The following is a 20,445-nucleotide window of genomic DNA, read 5'->3' on the forward strand; positions in this document are numbered from 1 at the left end:
ATAATAATTACTGAGGTTAAAGAAAATAAATAAGTGGTTGACTTTCATTGATCCGTAAAAATATAAACTAACGAAATATACTCCATAATATATTATTTTAATGATTTATTAACTAAGTCAGTCATACCTGTTTTTTTTAAATAACTATTATACGCTAGTCTAATGAGTAATCTTAGTAGAATCTCCATTCTAAAATAACATAAACAATTATCTTTTTTTATTTCCCAATGAGTTTCTAAATCAGACCTTGCAAAAATTATTCATAAACAAAGCTAACCATGACCCGGAATTAAATGTATATCACTTTGAACTAATTCGATGCATATAACACGATTATTACCGCGATTCGTATTGTGCTAATGTCATGGTGGCAATGAATGGCTGCACTAGAAATAGCAGCATGATTTTACGATGTGACTCATATATTTCTCAGTAAAATAACAGTAATATTTTTATGGCCATCATAAATTTAGGAAAATAGTCAAAAGTTCTTTTTACACGATATTTAATGTTTTCAAATAAAATTAGAATTGGTGAAATATTTATGGTGCAAAAGAAAAATAGTAAATAATCACAATACATACATATAATACGCACGCACACATACATATAATATATATATATATATATATATATATATATATAATATATATTATATATGGAGTCCCAGATCTTGACGTCAAGCCGAAACTTAAAGCTTTGGTGAAATTATTACCATTTTTCGGTTATTGCAGTTAATTTTTTACTAATTTTGTTCATTTAAAATTTAGAACCATAACCGTGAATGACATTTCTAGGACCACAATTAAAAACAAAAACACAATTGCCCCAAGTTTTCAAGAATTAAAACTTTTTGTTAAATTAAATTTATTTTTTTTAAATCGGTCTACTTTGAGAGACCCTTTTTTAAAAAAGTGTAATAAAAGTTGTTGGCAAGTTTTATCAAAAGTTGGTGCATTTCATCAGGATTGTAAAATGGTAAAATACTTCATAATTTTATTATTGAAAAATTTTGAGTAAAAAAATAAAAACCTAAAAAAGACATCATTTGTGCTAGTACATTTTAATCAGAATTAGTTCAAATGATTGCAGTACGTGCAGAGAGAAACTGAATGAAGTAAAACGTACAAGCAAAAATCATGCCATTTTTAGGTTTTTATTCTTTACTCATTTTTTTTCTCAATTTTTACTCAATAATAAAATTACGAAGTATTTTAAGAAACTAGTTAGTTCCATCATAAGGCATTTTGTCAAAACCGCAAATATATAGCTAATATGTAGATATAATAATAAACAAAATATAAGGGCAGTTCATGTTGAACAATTGAAAGAATGGATTGTAAAACTCGTGTGCATAAAAGATTTAAAAAATAATAGAATTTAAAAAACAAAAAATATTTCCTATTTTTTTCGATCTTTTTTTTAAAAAAAAAAAGTTTTTTGCAACCTTTCTTTAGTCTATGGTCGATGTTACAAAATGACCGATAGGTCATTTTTATCAATCACTTGATTTATCAATATTTAACTATTATTAGTTCGAAAAAAATCCTGAACTATTAGTGGGAAAATTGAAATATTTTGATCATTTACGTAATTTCTCTTACATTTACATAGGTACTTCATATTAGATAATATGGAAAAAATAGCGTTGTTCAAATAGTAAACTGATAGAATGTCGAAATAAATGCAATAAATACACTGTATAATATTATAAGCGTAATATATACATGCTAACTCTTTATAGGATACAGTTTTTAAAAGTTGCATCGTTATATTTTTAATCACTGGCACATTTTGTTTAAAAAACTTATTTTTTTGTAAACTTTATATCAAAACAACGTACTATAAAGCATTTGCTTATTCCATTTTCAAACGATTTTAAATAAACATATATAAAAAAATTGCGAAACTTTCATGTAAGCAAACACACACCAGGCATAATTATATAGCATGTAATTTTCTGGGAGATTCATCTTTTCGTCTTAAGTTTAGTAGTAGAAAATGATAAACATGAATAATCAGTTTGTTGATAAGTCATAAACATCGACAAAGAGAATGTTACGCTGTATTTAGATGGCAACCCAATGATTAACCTATCTATATTTAATTATTTTATTGTTAGAATTGATCTACTACTGATCATATTTTATTAGGTCTATATTTACAATTGAAAATAATTAACGCAACCGCTCGATATCAGGTTGTCAAAAAAATGCCCGTCAAAACTATTCGATTCATCCAACACCTAAATACTGAAGTAATTCGATATCAGATACATATACGTAAATAAGATTAAATAAATGAATCATTATAGACACCTCAATATTAGAGAATATCTTGGTCATATATTTTCATTGATTAATATTATATTAATATTATACATTTGACTTCTCGTTATATGTTATTATTGAAAACGCAACAAAAAAAAAAGATTTATTTTTATCATTTTTAATCGTTAGACTTTGTTTTAATCTCTTTAATTGTTCGATTATAAAAAGGTTAACGTTATTGTATCTATGATAGTATTCAAATTGAAATCATGTAAATAACTGTGCGTGAAGGTAAATAATTTGATGCAGAAATTTCTTTTCTAGAGAATGTTGTTTTTACCAGAAGAATGACTAGTAAACAATCTTATAATAGAATTAATAGGATGCAAAATGAATGATTGATAAAATATTGAAATAGACAGAAAAATACACGAACCAGTATAAAAAATAAATAAATATGAATACAATATCGAAGTATACATATCTTCAATAAAAAAGAAGATAGATAAAAATATATCTAGTATCAAAACATCCATGATATTGACATGCAACATAATATTAAAATATAAAGGGTTATAAATAAAAAATGCAATCTTCAATAATATATTAATCAGTATCAAATAACTCCTCAAATGACATCTTTCTTATTTGATCAACATGTACAAAAATTATATTAAATTAAAAATATAGTATATATTTTTTTATTAAGAAAGGATCTGTTTGCCCATACTTAGTTCACGAGATCTCAATATAGTTTTTGAGTAAATGTTATTTAGTTGTTTTATAAGATGCATTCTAATTTTTAAGTTAGATTCAACAGTTTTTTATATATATATAGAAAAAGCTTACGCCCGGGCGGAACAAAAAAGACCCACTTTACCTTCACCCTGGCAAATGTGTAAAAAATAAAAAATAGCAAATAAAAAGTAAATTAAGTTAAAAAAAACAATTGTACTAGCTTTTAATGTAGCTATTATTTTGTTAAATCCCTTCAAAACTGAAATAAAACATAAAACCTGTTTGCCACCTAGCCGTCTCAATTTTCCGCGGGTAAAAACGACCAGGTTACAAATTTCTGAAAATCAGTATAAAAACACATTTCCAATATTTGGCTAAACATAGTCAGATAGTTGTTTGTTTTTTTGTGTTGTAATTGGTTTGGTTTTCATAATATAATTGCTCAAACTCTTTGTGCGCATGAATCAATAAAATTTTAAACAAATTGTACCGACAGATCGAATTTTAATGCATTTATTAACATAAAATTTAATCAATGATATGGATTGCAATAAATAAAATGTTTTAAAATCAAAATTTCTCTAAATTCTTGAATAAAAAGCCATTATTATCAAAGTAAATATTGGAAGGTCGTTCTATTGGCTGATTCCATTTAACAACAGATTCAGGCGATAATGCAAGGAACACTCAAGAAGGTGTGACTAGGGTTTATACAAAAACCGACATTTCAGAAAACCGGTTTTCGAATCTTAATTTTACTAAAAAACCGGTTTTAACCGGTTTTCGAATTTTATATAAAAAATAAATTTTGCTGGAATACTCTGTAATTCATCTGCAAATTTAGTGTAATTTAGAGCAGTATTTGACTGAATTTATTTATTATTCAATTTTATGGATAGTAAACAAAATTATTTTTATTTTAATTAGTAGAACTAAAGAATAATATTTTATTTTGATTAAATAACTTTGAAACTAATTATTCGTTATTCATGCATCATTTTCACTTATAAGAATGAAAATATTTGTATAATAGTGAAAAAAAAATCATTAAATTAAAAAAAAATAAAAGAATAATAGATACATGTTGATACATACTTGTTAATATCAATTTTAGTTTTAAAAACAATTTAGCTAAACTCGGGTATTGTCTGTTCCGAGCAATTTTAATTAATTAATTTTAAACATCTAATTGTTTTTTTGTTTAATACAATATGATTTCAAAAAACTGAGAACGTCTATCGAATTGCTACTTAGACGTGTCCTTTGTTTACTCACAAAATTTCCTGAAATATAAAATACTTGCGAACAAATTATGTTTAATTGTTTTTAAAGTCTGATATAATAATTCTAAGTTTTTTATTCTTTAATTTGTGGCTTCTAGGTTTTAAAACTTTTTTTTAAGTTTGAGTAGAGAAAGTTACTTCTTCAAGGAGAAGTCACACTTATTTAAATTAATATACTCTGGTATAAAAATCGAAAGTAATATATACAAAACCTTTCTGGGAACTATTGCAGACTGATAAGATATCAAATGCTATTGAAACTATATGATTTCAAGAATCAAAACTCTTTCATCTATCTTTTATATTTGGCTATATTTGTCATTTTTCATTTATACAGTGAAAACCGGCTTTTTTCACTAAAAAGCCGGTTTTCGAATTCCATAATTTTCGCCAAAAAACCGGTTTTTAAAACCGGTTTTTGAAAACCGACAAACCCTAGGTGTGACCTTGCACTAAACATCTAACAACTATTGTGGAAATACCTTGAAAATAATCAAATACATACCATTGTTTTCAGATTTTAGTTTAAATTAATCATTTTAGTCGTCTGGATAAACAATGATCTATAAATAATTTGTAATTATACGATAATTGCACTTCGAGAGATAATATATAAAATTCAAATTGCATCCTTGATAGAGATCAAATAATTTAGCAAAATTATTTTCTCTTCAATTCAATGATAATGATAGCCTTTGAATCATTTTGCAAAATATAAATTATTCTGTGTGGATCAGAATCATTAACTCTGTATTATTTTCTTCATTAGCAATTTCACTATTAGTTAGTTATGTTTCTATAAAGTGATACAGTTTATAAATATTTTTTCAAACAACGCAAAAAAGTGCACTATTGGGTAAACAAATTATATTGTAGTTCAAACTTTACACAAATTAGTCTTAATATCATTTTTATAAAATAAACTTAATGGTTTTGCTAAAACCAGCAGATTTTAATTATATCATGAGAAATAAAAAAATCGATTACGGTAACATAATATTGTTTGCAAAATTTAATATTATAAAGATATCTGAAAAAGAATTTTTCTAAGGAAAAAGGATAAAAAATATGGTTAAATATGAAACCGAAACATGATATTGCTTTAAAAACTTAGACATCATTAAATTCGAGAATAATATTTTAGAAGCTACGATCAATTTCGGCGAATTATTGCAACTGATATGAACTCAACTGAAAATAATGATTTTTGTTTGCATCAATCAAACTATCAAACGTACGGTTTAAATTCAATTAAAACGCCAAACAAACCGATTGCTTCAATATTACTGCAACTAAATAGAAATTTGATATATTCTAAAAAGCTATTGCTGTGTTTTATTGATTGATTACACTATATTTATACTTGGCACATTGAAGTAATGTATCACTTATAAAATGAAATGATAACTGCTAAATTTTATGTAAAATATCAGATAAATAAAACTCGTAAAGAGATAAATCGGCTCTATAAAAATGTAAAAACACTACAGACCTATATATAAAATAGTGTGAATTTTATTTTGTTTAAGTTCAGCAAGGATATTAACGCCAGGTACAACAAATTACTTTATTCACGTACTTATCCCCGCTTCGCATGGGCAGGGTGTTCATCAGAAGTGACACTGCTATACGAGACAGCAAGCCGCTGAAGTACTTGCTACGCAAATTCATTTAAAAACTTCTATCATTATCCAATAAATTGCATTTAAATATTATAAATTACATTCCAAGAAAGTGAAAACTACAATAACTAGTTAGGAATCTCAATAGTTTAACTCAGAGTGATAAATCTTGAAGCAAAAATCGACACACGACACACTACATGTCGTCTAAAGGCGAAACTCGTAGCGTAAGTATTAAATAATTAATTTTATTTAATTTGACGTAGCAATTTTTATTTTTGGTAAACTCTTTAAATTATGTTTGCATATTTTTAATTCATATTATTTTCAATAGTTCAATTTATATTCATTGCTTACCGCGATCAACAAATTGGAGTTCTCACGTATCGCGCCGTAGCACCCGAGCGAGGCTACGATAAAGACTAGAGCACCAGCCACTATTAGCACTATAGGAGGGGCCAATGTGCGGCCCTCCATGAAATGGCCAAATTCTCCAACATCTGCGAGGACCAGAGCACCTGATACTAATACACCGAGTCCAGAGATCTGCAAAATAATATATTTAATTAATTATCATTATATTTATGAGAAATAAAATAATGTCATCTGTATTTACAATAGAATTTCCCAAACATTTTGTATTCAAAAACAATTTTATTCCTAAAAAACAATTTAAACCAACAAAATAAATCCTTATCAATAGTAATTACGTTTTTATTGTTTGCTGTTTTGCAAGAGATATAAAATCATATTAATGCCGATTTATAAAGAAATGCATAAAGTAATCTCAAATAGAAAATGAATGTTGCTATGACATATATATAATAAAAAATGTAGACCCTGAAAATTTTCTGACATATTCTGATTTCAAAACAGAGCATCTGAAATTAATACAATAAATCATTATTGACAAAATGAGTTCTCGATGCAAACGAGCTCTACATGATGCACCTTATATGCTGCTAAATTGCGATTTGATGTATTATTCCGCGACGTATCTACTAAAACAAATATTTTTTCTATACACCATATGAGTTATAAAATATATATCAAACTCCACACAAGAAAGCAAGATTCCTCCATCATTTCGAATAACACTTGCTTCTCTTCTGATTCTTATATCGTGAGAAATGTTCATAGCTTTGTTTTATTTCCTGTCACAATTGAGGAACTCGCAAAAACTTCTAAATTTTTCTATTTTGCGGAACCGAATGAAATTCCTACATACATCATTAAAGAATTCTATACTCTCTTTATTGATAACCTATTATATTTATAAATAAATGCTTTGATCTCGTAGTTTATCCAAAACACCTTAAGCACTAAAAAACTCGCCCTCTTAATAAAAAAGTCGATAAAAATATTGTGAGAAATTACAGACCTATTTCATTTCTTAATACTTTTGATAGTGTATTTAAAAAAAATTTGCACCTTAGAATCAATGGCTTCCTAAATAAAAACAATATTTTGTTTCACAATCAACTGGGTTTTTGGTAAAAAACACTCTACGTCTCGGTTTTTAGCCTCATCCAAAATGTTATTTACTCATTTGAAGATGGAAGTTATTATGTCGCCATCTTTTGCGATCTCTTCAAAGCGTTTGACAGTATATCTCATAATATTCTCATTGATAGACTAGAAATGTATACTATTTATTCAAATTCGTTTAAATTACTAACATCTTATTTAACAAACAGAACTCAAAGCGTATATTTGGACAACCGGTACAAAAGTTATATCCAGGAAATTAAATGTCAAAATCGGAGTCCCACAAGGATCAGTACTTGGGCCGCTCCTATTTATTCTTCGCATTAACGACCTACCTTATTGCACAAATCTTTGTGAGTTTATTTTGTTTGCAGATAGCACTTGTCAAACCATCAAATGATCTCTTTACAAAATTGAACAATGTCATGGATTCTGTTTCGAAATGGTTCAATATAAATAATCTCCTCTAAAATAACGACAAAACCCAAATTATCTCTTTTTGTACGGCAACGCGAGTAGCAAATGGTATTTCGCCATGTACGATTAATAATAGTTTATTTGACTCTTTTCCAGTATCTAAATTTCTAGGAGTTTATATCAATAAGAATCTCAACTGGTCAGAACACGTTTCCAACTGCTTATGCTTTAATTATTATATTAAATTATATATATATATATATATATATATATATATATATATATATATATATACAAGTGAATGCATGAAATGTAGTTCCTGTAATTCATAAGCTTGCATGAGGCATAATAATCGATGTCAAGCACAGTATGTTCAAAGTCAGAAATACTTTGATATTAATATGCTAATTAGCGAGCTTTATGGCATACTAGTCATGATGTATGCCACACAAGTTATTAAATCAAAGACCACATTAAATTACATACGATGTCCCAGTAATATTAAATAATTGGAAAATATCAATTTATTATGGTTTTTCCATTTTCATGGTAAGTCTCAAGAGTTTTTTGTATATAACCCCCCTAAGAGCTTGGATGTGGGTGGGGTAAATAGCACCAACTAAACTTTTACCCTGACAAAGGTGTCAACAATAAAAAATAGTAAATAAAATAATAAATAAAGTTAAAAGAAGCAATTTAACATAAGATAAATTAAATAAATAGTAATTTTAACTCTGCTGATGTTTAACTCTAAGGATGTCAAAAATGTGCAGATTGAATTTATATTTTGCATTGGATGAATATTTTAGCTATTATTTTGTAAATTTGAAATTAAAAATAACACCTTAAGACTGTTCTCCCCCTGCCTTTCCCATTTCATTCCGGCTATGGAGTAAAAATGACCAGAAGACAATTTTTTGAAAAACAGCAAATAAAATGCATTTCTACAATGATGGGAGTTTTACTGAAGATAGTCAGACAGTTGTTTGTTTAATATCTATTATTTGTTGTAATATAATTGATTTGGTTATCAAAATATAATTGCTCAAAGTCAAATTGTCTCTTTGTGCCCCGCCTTACCCTACATAACTGATGAGATTCATTTATGAAACTAATTGCTGAAACATTTTATATTAGACAATACTGATTTTTGAAATTACTCATCTAAAACTAAAAATAGTTAAAAATTTTGTCTGATGTGAACTTGTAAAGTAAAAAATAGTGTTTAATGTAAATCTTATGAGAATTACGAGAGCTCCTACTTACTTAAAAGGAACCCAAATTACAGTAAGTGAAATGTAAGCAATAGCAATAGCTTTAAACGCTCTTTAAAATATTCTGATAATTTGATATTAATAAGAAATATAATTTTTAGGAACAAAATTGTCGTATTTGGCTGCATGTAAGTTTGCTCTACACAAGTTATCACAACAAAAAGCATGGAGCAAAAGCGTAATTTACGGTATGCACGTAGAAACAGTATTTTCAGCGTATTTTATTTGACCATGCAAATGCATAAGCATTTATTAAACGTATAAAATGTATATATATATATATATATATATATATATATATATAATATTTGTGTACATATACACATTTATTTCCCAAGGCTGACAATTTAACTCACATTTCACCTGATCGATTTTTCCATAAACTGTTTTATGAAATGGACTGAATCAATTTTTCATAAAATAATTTATTTCTGATTTATTACCCGATAACCTTCAATATTTATACATGTGTTATTTTCATGTTAAATAACTTTCTCATATTATATGCACTAAAAAATTGTCTATACATTTTTATTCTATTTTATTGAATTGTTAAAATATACAAATAGGCACCTTGGCACATAAAACAAGGTTTCCCTAAAGTGTATTTTTTTTTTAACATTATCCAACAGCAATCAGAACATATTGTTGTTCTATGGCTGTTTGGTTCAATATTAACTCAAGTAGAGTTACACTTGAGTATAAAAGTTGGCATGGTAGATAACCCTCCAATGAGGATTACTAGACGAAAGTGTAAAATTAAATAAAACATTTAAAATTAATAGTTATTAAAATTTACAATTATACATATTAAATATTTATTTAAGCTAAATTGATAATAATGCATAATAATAATTATTATAATGGATAAAAAAAATCCATCGCCGATGTCTTAAAAACAAGTAAAGTTAAGAACTTTTCAACAACAATATTTTGAAGCAGAGGGAAAGGAAAAATGTTTAACCAGCCATCACCTTCATTCTTACGATTTTGGAGATAATCGGCAATGTTTGTAAATCCATAACAAAAGTATTTTCTTTCATTGTTAGTCTTTGTGGTCGTGAGCAATGTTTCTTATTGTTAGTTTACGAGATCTTAATATATTTTTTTAGTATACGTGTTTTAATCATTTTATAAGATGTATTGTGAATTTGAAGTTAGATTCAACAGTTTTTCTATATAATCTGTATAAAAGCTTGCACTTGGGAGAGGTAAAACGAAACCAACTGAACGTTTACCCTTGCAAAGGTGTAAAAAATAATAAACAGCAAATATAAAAGTAAATTTAGTTATAAAAAAGCAATTTTACAAGAGATAATTTAAATAAATGGTTTCTAACAAAATATCAGATCAAGGTTATTTACAGTGTTATCTCTGTAAAAATGCACCCATAAAATTTATATTTAGCATTGGATGAATAATAATCCTTTTAAAATTAAAATAAGATATAAGGCCTGTTTGCCCCCTAGCCGTCCTAATTTACCCAGCCAATGCGGTAAAAAGAAACAGGTTACAAATATTTGAAAAACAGCAAAAAAAAAACACATTTTTACAAAGATGAATAATCTGAGAGTTTTACTGATTAGTCAGATAGTTGTTTGTTTGATATGTTTTATTTGTTGTGATATAATTGATTTGATTTTTACAATATAATTGCTCAAATTCTAATTAAACCTTTGCGCCCTGCCCTACCCTACATGATTTTCAATAATATTATATTTTTATTCGATGCTTTGAATAAAGTACTTGGATAGTTCATGTTATAGTCGCTTATACTTGTCTAATAAATGTGTCTAGTCTAATTAAATATGACATAGATGATAAACACACATACATAAATTTCTTGTTAGGAATACAAAAATGAATAATGTAAACATTTAAAAAATTAAATGAACTATATTACAATTTAATTTATTTTTCTCTTAGCTAAATAGTAAATTAAAAAAATTATTGCTGATCAAAAAATTGTGGCACACCTAGTCTTCCCTATAGTTTTCTAATAGAGTCAAACAGTTAAAAAACAGTTCATTAATATGTTATTATAGGATGTTAATTATTATGAATAGACGTTCTGCCATTTATACATTGCTTCTTTGAAACTTCTTACTTCCAGATTTACTACTCTATCTTTTTGACTTCGCTCACAAAGCAAGAAGGAGGTTATTGTAACTTCAAATTATATCTAATAAAGAAAACGGCTTATTTGCTTTAATTGTCTTAAATTGCACTAGTGGGCTACAAAATTATCTTGTAGAATAGAGCGATATTGAAACGTCTTATTATATGAAGAATTCTAATTAAGCCGGTGATTAGATACATTAGTAGCGTGTGCGAGTTTTTATGATAGCTGCAATCATGATGCTCCATATTCGAAACCAGGGGTGAATAATTTTTAAAAAATATTGGAGAAAATCGATTTTATTTTGACTGCTCCAATGCTCCAATTCTAATTAATTTAATTATTTTATGAAATATGTGATCGTCAATTTCACAGTACTATCGCCTAAATTACGATATTTCTGAATATGTCAATGTTGGTCACAAAAAATAATTTGTTGATGTACTGCTTATATATAATATATAATTCTTGATACAACTTTTCTTCAGACAGTTCCCATTTTCCTATTATTTAATCCAAAATAATCTTAACGATTAATTTTTATAAGAAAAATGTTAAGACATTAATTAATTTAAAATCTGGTACATTTTATTATTATTGTTCAAGGAACCTTCCATATTATTAAAAAAGTTTTGGATAAAATATTGTCAATAATAAATCCTAATTTTACTATTAGGCCCAATGCCGTTTCAGCTTTGTATTTCTTATACAGTATTAGCATTAATTTATTACTGTAGTTGCTCTAATCCTGTATTCGGATAAATATAAATTTGTAAATGAGATTTATTTATTATGAACTGTTTTATGCAGACTGAGAAAAAATACTTTTGTTTTCATGAGATTCAATGATAAGTTAATAAAATATAATATTTTGTTATTTATCTAATTAATTTAATTCTATTCATATATTGGTACTACGAGTATATTAAAGGTCCTTCAATAAAGAATTTATGTTAGAATATGGCAGTTGGTAAAAATAGTTTGACACCTCTGATCCAGGATATGTCTATTTGTTTCCTTAGCTGGCGTTCTAGTGAATCACTTAATGACGTGGCAACACGCAATGTACGATGAAAAAATTTGCAATAATTGCCATGATTGATATATTTTACCCCCTTGCATTGAGTTTTGCGTGAAAAATCATTTTCTTACACGAAAGTGATAAGATAAATGTAAATAAAATCAGGTCAAGGTAATTTACTGCAAGTTTTTATATGCAACATGTAATCAAAGATCAGCTATACAATATAAAGACGTTATAAGTTACATTCATGATATAAGAATAATTACCGAAATTTATTCATAAATTTGTTCAATTTATTTTTATGTTGCAAAATATACGTTTAAGAATTCAACTCACAAATGTATTATGAGACTATTCACAGTAAAAAGAATCCGCTGCGTAAAATGTTTAAATCTCAAATCCTAAATTCGACTGCAGATCGAGAGGTCCCCGGTTCAAACCCGGGTGTCCCCTATGTGTCTTATTTATTTATTTTTCTGTTTTCTTTTCTGCTTAAAATTTTAATTTCAATCAAAAACCGAGGGCTCAAGGACCGTAAAGTGGGGATATAGCTCAGTGGTAGAGCATTCGACTGCAGATCGAGAGGTCCCCGGTTCAAACCCGGGTGTCCCCTATGTCTCTTATTCATTTATTTTTCTGTTTTCTTTTCTGCTTAAAATTTTAATTTCGATCAACAACTGGGGACTCAAAGATCGTAAAGTGGGGATATAGCTCAGTGGTAGAGCATTCGACTGCAGATCGAGAGGTCCCCGGTTCAAACCCGGGTGTCCCCTATGTGTCTTATTTATTTATTTTTTTGTTTTATTTTCTGCTTAAAATTTTAATTTCAATCAAAAACCGAGGGCTCAAGGACCGTAAAGTGGGGATATAGCTCAGTGGTAGAGCATTCGACTGCAGATCGAGAGGTCCCCGGTTCAAACCCGGGTGTCCCCTGTGTGTTTTACTTATTTATTTTTTTGTTTTCTATTCTGCTTAAAATTTTAATTTCAATCAACAACTGGGGACTCAAGGATCGTAAAGTGGGGATATAGCTCAGTGGTAGAGCATTCGACTGCAGATCGAGAGGTCCCCGGTTCAAACCCAGCTGTCCCCTATGTGTCTTATTTATTTATTTTTTTGTTTTATTTTCTGCTTAAAATTTTAATTTCAATCAAAAACCGGGGGCTCAAGGACCGTAAAGTGGGGATATAGCTCAGTGGTAGAGCATTCGACTGCAGATCGAGAGGTCCCCGGTTCAAACCCGGGTGTCCCCTGTGTGTTTTACTTATTTATTTTTTTGTTTTCTTTTCTGCTTAAAATTTTAATTTCAATCAACAACTGGGGACTCAAGGATCGTAAAGTGGGGATATAGCTCAGTGGTAGAGCATTCGACTGCAGATCTAGAGGTCCCCGGTTCAAACCCGGGTGTCCACTATGTGTCTTATTTATTTGTTTTTTTGTTTTATTTTCTGCTTAAAATTTTAATTTCAATCAAAAACCGGGGGCTCAAGGACCGTAAAGTGGGGATATAGCTCAGTGGTAGAGCATTCGACTGCAGATCGAGAGGTCCCCGGTTCAAACCCGGGTGTCCCCTATGTATCTTATTTACTTATTTTTTTGTTTTATTTTTTGCTTAAAATTTTAATTTCGATCAACAACTGGGGACTCAAGGATCGTAAAGTGGGGATATAGCTCAGTAGTAGAGCATTCGACTGCAGATCGAGAGGTCCCCGGTTCAAACCCGGGTGTCCCCTATGTGTCTTATTTATTTATTTTTTTGTTTTCTGTTCTGCTTAAAATTTTAATTTCATCAACAACTGGGGACTCAAGGATCGTAAAGTGGGGATATAGCTCAGTGGTAGAGCATTCGACTGCAGATCGAGAGGTCCCCGGTTCAAACCCGGGTGTCCCCTATGTATCTTATTTACTTATTTTTTTGTTTTATTTTTTGCTTAAAATTTTAATTTCGATCAACAACTGGGGACTCAAGGATCGTAAAGTGGGGATATAGCTCAGTAGTAGAGCATTCGACTGCAGATCGAGAGGTCCCCGGTTCAAACCCGGGTGTCCCCTATGTGTCTTATTTATTTATTTTTTTGTTTTCTGTTCTGCTTAAAATTTTAATTTCATCAACAACTGGGGACTCAAGGATCGTAAAGTGGGGATATAGCTCAGTGGTAGAGCATTCGACTGCAGATCGAGAGGTCCCCGGTTCAAACCCGGGTGTCCCCTATGTATCTTATTTACTTATTTTTTTGTTTTATTTTTTGCTTAAAATTTTAATTTCGATCAACAACTGGGGACTCAAGGATCGTAAAGTGGGGATATAGCTCAGTGGTAGAGCATTCGATTGCAGATCGAGAGGTCCCCGGTTCAAACCCGGGTGTCCCCTATGTGTCTTTCTTATTTATTTGTTTTGTTTTCTTTTCTGCTTAAAATTTTAATTTGAAGCAACTGGGGACTCAATGATCGAAAATTTTAAAAGAATAAGCAAACAAATTTCAAAGATAGACACATCCCCGGGCGTTTTATCGTGAATAAAACGGGGATATAGCTTAGTGGTAGAGCATTCGACTGCAGATCGAGAGGTCCCCGGTTCAAACCCGGGTGTCCCATATGTGTCTTATTTATTTATTTTTTTGTTTTCTTTTCTGCTTAAAATTTTAATTTCGATCAACAACTGGGGACTCAAGGATCGTAAAGTGGGGATATAGCTCAGTGGTAGAGCATTCGACTGCAGATCGAGAGGTCCACGGTTCAAACCCGATTGTCCCCTATGTGTCTTTCTTATTCATTCGTTTTGTTTTCTTTTCTGCTTAAAATTTTAATTTCAATCAACAACTGGGGACTCAATGATCGAAAATTTTAAAAGAATAAGCTAACAAATTTCAAAGATGAACACATCCCCAGGTTGTGACTGGCACAAAAATAGGATAAAAAAATAGACATAAATATAAAAATGGCTTATATGGACTTTTATTGTCATTAATAACAGTAATATGTTACACAACACAACAAACATTTAAACAAAGCTCATAAGATGATAAAATGTAAAGCAAAATAACAAAACATATTTCTTTAAACAAAGTTCACAAGAATTCTTTGTGAAATCTTTTTTTTTGTATTAAATTTTCTTTTTTTTTATCTCTTTTGTATTTTATTTTTGTTCGGTTAGATTTTTTTATATTTTTAATCTTCACTTAAAAAGGACAAGAAATACATACCACAATCGTACCCACAAACTTTGTTACTACCGTACCCAACGCACCCTTTTGCAAACAAATCATCATACCGACAGAGAATTTATTTAGGCAAAAACTAATTGCTGTTAAATATCTGCTAATGTTCAACTTACCGCAAAATAACAAACAAAGTGATCTCTCTATATACAATTAACAATTATTAATAAAAGAATAAGAACATAAGAACCTACTTTTGACTCTTTAAAAGCTATGCGATCTACAGATCATGTTAATATAATAAACTGATTGAAAGCAATAATGGAAAATTGTTGGAACAATCATACTTTATCTTTCTCCTTTGGATCCTATGTCAAAATCAGTATAGTTTAGCTGTTATTATAATGAAATTATTTGTTATTAGGTTGGTTTTTGAAATTTATTTGCTTATTCTTTTAAAATTAATTTTCAATCATTGAGTCCCCAGTTGTTGATCCAAACCAAAATTGGAAGCAAAAAAGAAAACAGAAAAATAAACAAAAAAGACATAGGGGACACCCGGGTTTGAACCGTTACACCTTTAATTTGTACCGAAACGCAGTGGTCATAATAGTTTTGATATTTTTGCAAATGCGAATTTAAACTTAGAATGCTGATGCTATCATAAATATAACTAATATTTATATACATCATATAACAATATTATTAATAGGATTAGAATTCGATTTTAACAAAATTATGAGTAGATGTGAATGTACTTATTTGACTTCAAATATACCTGAAAGTACTTGTTTGTCTTCGAATATTATTCAATCAAATAAATCTTCTATTTGCAAATAATATTGAGTTACTACTTATTTTTTCATGAAGCATTTATTTTTTCGTGAGAAAGTTTGATTCGCTAATGTATGTCGAAAATGCTGTTCAGTTTTTGGCGAAGACTGGTCGAGCCGTTTCCTCGCAATTTATTGTCAATTTTTTTGACGATTTTAATGAAACTTTTCATGGCGTTAGAGTTCATGGTTTTAATAAACATGCTGAATTTAGGCTCATGACAAGTAGTTTAATTATAAAAAATGATGAAGTTTTGAAATAATTAATACATAATTTTATTAAAGAATCTGCAATGATTTACTACATCAAAATACATAATATCTAAGAAGGTGCTATCGCAGGATAGCGATCCTTCTCACGCTGTCAAATAAAATTTACCTGTATAGTAGCTGAATGTAATGTGTGTATAGTTTGCTATGAACAATAAACCAAAAATATATATTTTATCACTATACCCCTTTCTCCCGATTTACACGCTTCATAGGTTACATAAAAAACTCTAATAATTCATTTTTATATGGAAAAACCGCGCTGAACGAAAATCACTATAAAAAGCCATTTTGTCACTTATTAAAAACAAAGTTTAAAAACAATTACGTTCTTTGTTTTGGTAATAGTCTGTACACGCATAAAATTTACTTATAATTATAAAACGGAGAGTTCTCATCATATCTACAAACATATTTCCATCACAGACAGACTACTAACAATAAGAATTGGTAACTGTGACATAGATTTTGTAGTGTTGTACAGTAAAACAATGAAAATTTTATAGTAAAATCAAAATTAAGTAGTGAAAAATTGCTGAAAAATTGCTGGAACTTCCCGTACCGTAAAAAATGTTCGAGGAATACTGAATGTTTTCAAATAGATTATTATAAACATTGTAACATTGTCTAATATTTATAAGAATTGTATAAATTGGATTGCAAAGTAAAAATTATTTGTTTAAAGTATATAAAAACTTTAGTCAGAATTAAAAATAAAATCTGATTTATTTTCGATATACAAAAAAAATTTTTTCTGAAAAAAAAAAAATACTGAGAAACATTTTTTTTCCAAAATTAATTATTTTGTTAAAACAAGCAGAAATTTGTCTGAATCATTTAAATCGGACGCTTAGTTCTCTCAAAAACTGCCATTTTTTAAACATTTAGCTCTGTATCTTTGAAATGGCTAGGCCTACCTTTGCCTAAAACTAGTAACCACTTCTCCGAATCATTACTAATTAATTTTTTTTAGAACATTCAAATCGAATACTCCATTCTCTCAAAAACTCGATTTTTACTTTCTGCACTCTTTGCTCTTTATCTCCGTAACTGCCTTTGCCAAAAACTAATCAGCATATCTCCCTATCATTAGGAATGGAATGTTTTTTAAACCATTCAAATCGGTTGTTCCGTGCGCCCGAAAACGTGACCGAAAAATGGTATCCATACATACATACACACACACATCCATTTTTTCTGAGGTATGCCAAAATGTTCAGAAACATTTAAAACGTCGAGAAATGTGAAAATTTTCAATAAAAGATATTAATTGAAAATCTCAGTAGTTAGTTTTTAGCCAGAAACCAAACTAACAGAAATTTTGGAAATTAACTGTTGAAAATTTTTATCTAAATATCTAAATCTCAATTGTTATTGATTAAGTCGATTATTTACACATATCGGAAGTTCTTGCAGATAGCCTTGAAGCAAAACGCCATTTAAAACTAGTTATTAATTATTCTGATCAAGTTTCGAGTAAGCAATATTGATATTAAGCAAGTAATGAAAACTTGATTATCCCATCAATTGTAATATAAACAATAATACGAAAATGTGAAACAAATCGATTCCTCGCTAAAACAATACATCTCTACGAACCATTTTGTTGCGACGTTCGGTGTTATGTATTCAGCCGTTTGCACCCGTCGATGTTGCAATGGACGTTTCAATATGTGCTAAAAGATTGATTGTTTGCCAATTATACGCGATAAGTGATAACATTCATTCGTTTGCATAACCTTTGTGGGTGTGGTTCTTATGTTTGTAAATAAATGAGAAATAACTTTTGTTTTCAGTCCGAAAAATTGAGTTAAGACATGACCGTGAGGTAAAACAATAGACATTAATTTCAAGAACGGCTGATATTGAAACTGACGTACGTGATCATCATTTGACATTAACAGATTTTAGCTTGAATAATTGTAAGTAAACATAAATGATGGTAAAACTAGATACCTATTATTTCACGTTTAAAATATAAGCAGCGATTCAGAATCAATATTTTATTGATTTATTTTTACTAAATTCGGAGTTTATTTCAACAACTGTTACATGATACAAAACCTTTGCGAAAAGCTATATTTGCATCTTTAACTTTTCGATTATCGCTATAATCTTAAGACAATAAGTTGCATATACAAAGTATTAAATGATGAAAAGAAATTAGCATAAAAAGTTTCCACGTAGCACAAGAACAGATTTTTTTGTAACGTACATACATCATTTTGATATATTTATTTCATTTGTTTTTTAAAATTCTGTTCATTTATGTAAATGTTCAATTTTTTTACAAATGCATGTAAATTTCACAAAATTAACAGGTAGAGCGGTGTTTAAAAGTCCGCAGATAAAAAGGTCCGCCACTGATATCTCAAAAGCAAATAAAGTTAAGAATTTTTTAAAAACAAGAATTGGAAAGAGTATATATAACCAGCAATCACCTTGATCCTTACGGCGTCGCTATCTGGAGACAAACGACAATGTATGAATATCCACAATAGAAATATTTTCTTTTGTGAGTACTATTGCTTAGTTTACGAAACCTTAATATAATCTTTAGGGATGCCTTAATCGTTTCATTTTATGTATTGTTAATTTCAAGTTAGATTCAATAGTTTTATATAGCCTCTATCAAAGCTTAAACGTGGGTGGGCTAAAAACGACTAACGGAGCCTCTACCCTGGCAATCGTGTAAACAATAAAAAATACTAAATAAAAAAGTAAAATAATAATTTCTGTTGAAATACCAGATCCAGGTTATATAAAGTGTTATCTCTGTAAAAATGAACCCTTAAAGTTTATATTATTATGGTTAAATAATGTAGCTATATTTCGTAAAATCCTTTTAAAATTAAACATGACACATTGGAGCTGGTGTCCCCTTGCTGTTCCACTTTACCCGCCTTAGAGGTAAAAAACAGGTGAAAAGTTTAAAAAGACAGCAATAAATACATTTATACAATGATGAATTAGCCTGAAGTTTTACTGAACATAGTCAGATAGTCGTTAGTTTGATATGTGTTATTTGTTGGCATATAATTTGTTTAGTTTGCACAATATAATTGCTCAACGGAAAATTGGACTTTTGTGCCCTCGTATACTTTATTTTGTATGCTTATAGCGCTTTTCAAAAATAACTAGCTGTAAGTGGAATTCTGTCTTGAGGCAATTATGGCATCGTGCCTTGAGGCAAATTGCTGGAACTTCCCGCACCGTAACGAAATGTTCGAGGAATATTGAATGTTTTCAAATATATTATTATAAATATTGTAACATTGTCTAATATTTATAAGAATTATATAAACCGAATTGCAGAGTTGAAATTATTTCTAAAGTATATTAGAACTATAGTCAGAATTAAAAATAAAATCTGAAATATTTTCGATATACAAAATACTAAAAAAAAAAAAAAAAAAAAAAAAAAAAAAAAAAAAAAAAAATTCCAAAATCAATTATTTTGTTAAGACAAGCAGAAAGTTCTTTGAATCATTTAAATCGGACGCTTAGTTCTCTCAAAAACTGCCATTTTTTACATAATTAGCTCCGTATCTTCGAAATGGCTGGGCCTGCCTTTGCCAAAAACTGATAAACACTTCTCCCAATCATTACTAATTCAATGTTTTTTAGATCATTCAAATCGGATACTCCGTTCGCTCAAAAATTCGATTTCTATTTTCTGCACTCTTTGCTCCGTATCTCCGAAACGGCTGGACCTGCCTTTGCCAAAAACTAATCAGCTCTTTTCCCAATCAATAGGAATCGAATGTTTTTTGAACCATTCAAATCGGTTGATCCGTGCGCCCTAAAACGTGACTGGAAATTTGTATCCACACATACATACACACACACACACACACACACACATCCATTTTTTCTGAGGTATGCCAAAACGTTCAGAAACCTTCAAAACGTCGAGAAATGTAAAAATTTTCAATTCCGATTTTCGGCC

At 29.1% G+C, this 20,445-nt stretch overlaps 1 protein-coding gene and 8 non-coding genes across 9 annotated transcripts in view; 8 read left to right on the plus strand and 1 right to left on the minus strand.

Moving 5' to 3' along the window:
* The window catches only part of LOC113377715 (CD63 antigen), a 44,904-nt gene that overhangs the window by 13,115 nt on the left and 11,344 nt on the right, over positions 1-20,445 (minus strand). The window contains exon 2 of the mRNA XM_026618123.1: positions 6,271-6,459. Coding sequence (XP_026473908.1) covers positions 6,271-6,459 — 189 coding nt within the window. The remainder of the gene's footprint in view (positions 1-6,270; positions 6,460-20,445) is intronic.
* On the plus strand, positions 12,777-12,848 carry Trnac-gca. The gene has a single exon. It is a non-coding gene; the product is annotated as a tRNA-Cys (tRNA).
* Trnac-gca lies at positions 12,937-13,008 on the plus strand. The gene has a single exon. It is a non-coding gene; the product is annotated as a tRNA-Cys (tRNA).
* On the plus strand, positions 13,097-13,168 carry Trnac-gca. Its single transcript has one exon. It is a non-coding gene; the product is annotated as a tRNA-Cys (tRNA).
* Trnac-gca lies at positions 13,417-13,488 on the plus strand. The gene has a single exon. It is a non-coding gene; the product is annotated as a tRNA-Cys (tRNA).
* On the plus strand, positions 13,737-13,808 carry Trnac-gca. Its single transcript has one exon. It is a non-coding gene; the product is annotated as a tRNA-Cys (tRNA).
* Positions 14,056-14,127, plus strand: Trnac-gca. The gene has a single exon. It is a non-coding gene; the product is annotated as a tRNA-Cys (tRNA).
* Trnac-gca lies at positions 14,375-14,446 on the plus strand. The gene has a single exon. It is a non-coding gene; the product is annotated as a tRNA-Cys (tRNA).
* Positions 14,535-14,606, plus strand: Trnac-gca. The gene has a single exon. It is a non-coding gene; the product is annotated as a tRNA-Cys (tRNA).

This window comes from Ctenocephalides felis, unplaced genomic scaffold, assembly GCF_003426905.1.
Source record: "Ctenocephalides felis isolate EL2017-DRISC unplaced genomic scaffold, ASM342690v1 CF-g0.4_SCAFFOLD_01886, whole genome shotgun sequence".
Taxonomy (NCBI): domain Eukaryota; kingdom Metazoa; phylum Arthropoda; class Insecta; order Siphonaptera; family Pulicidae; genus Ctenocephalides; species Ctenocephalides felis.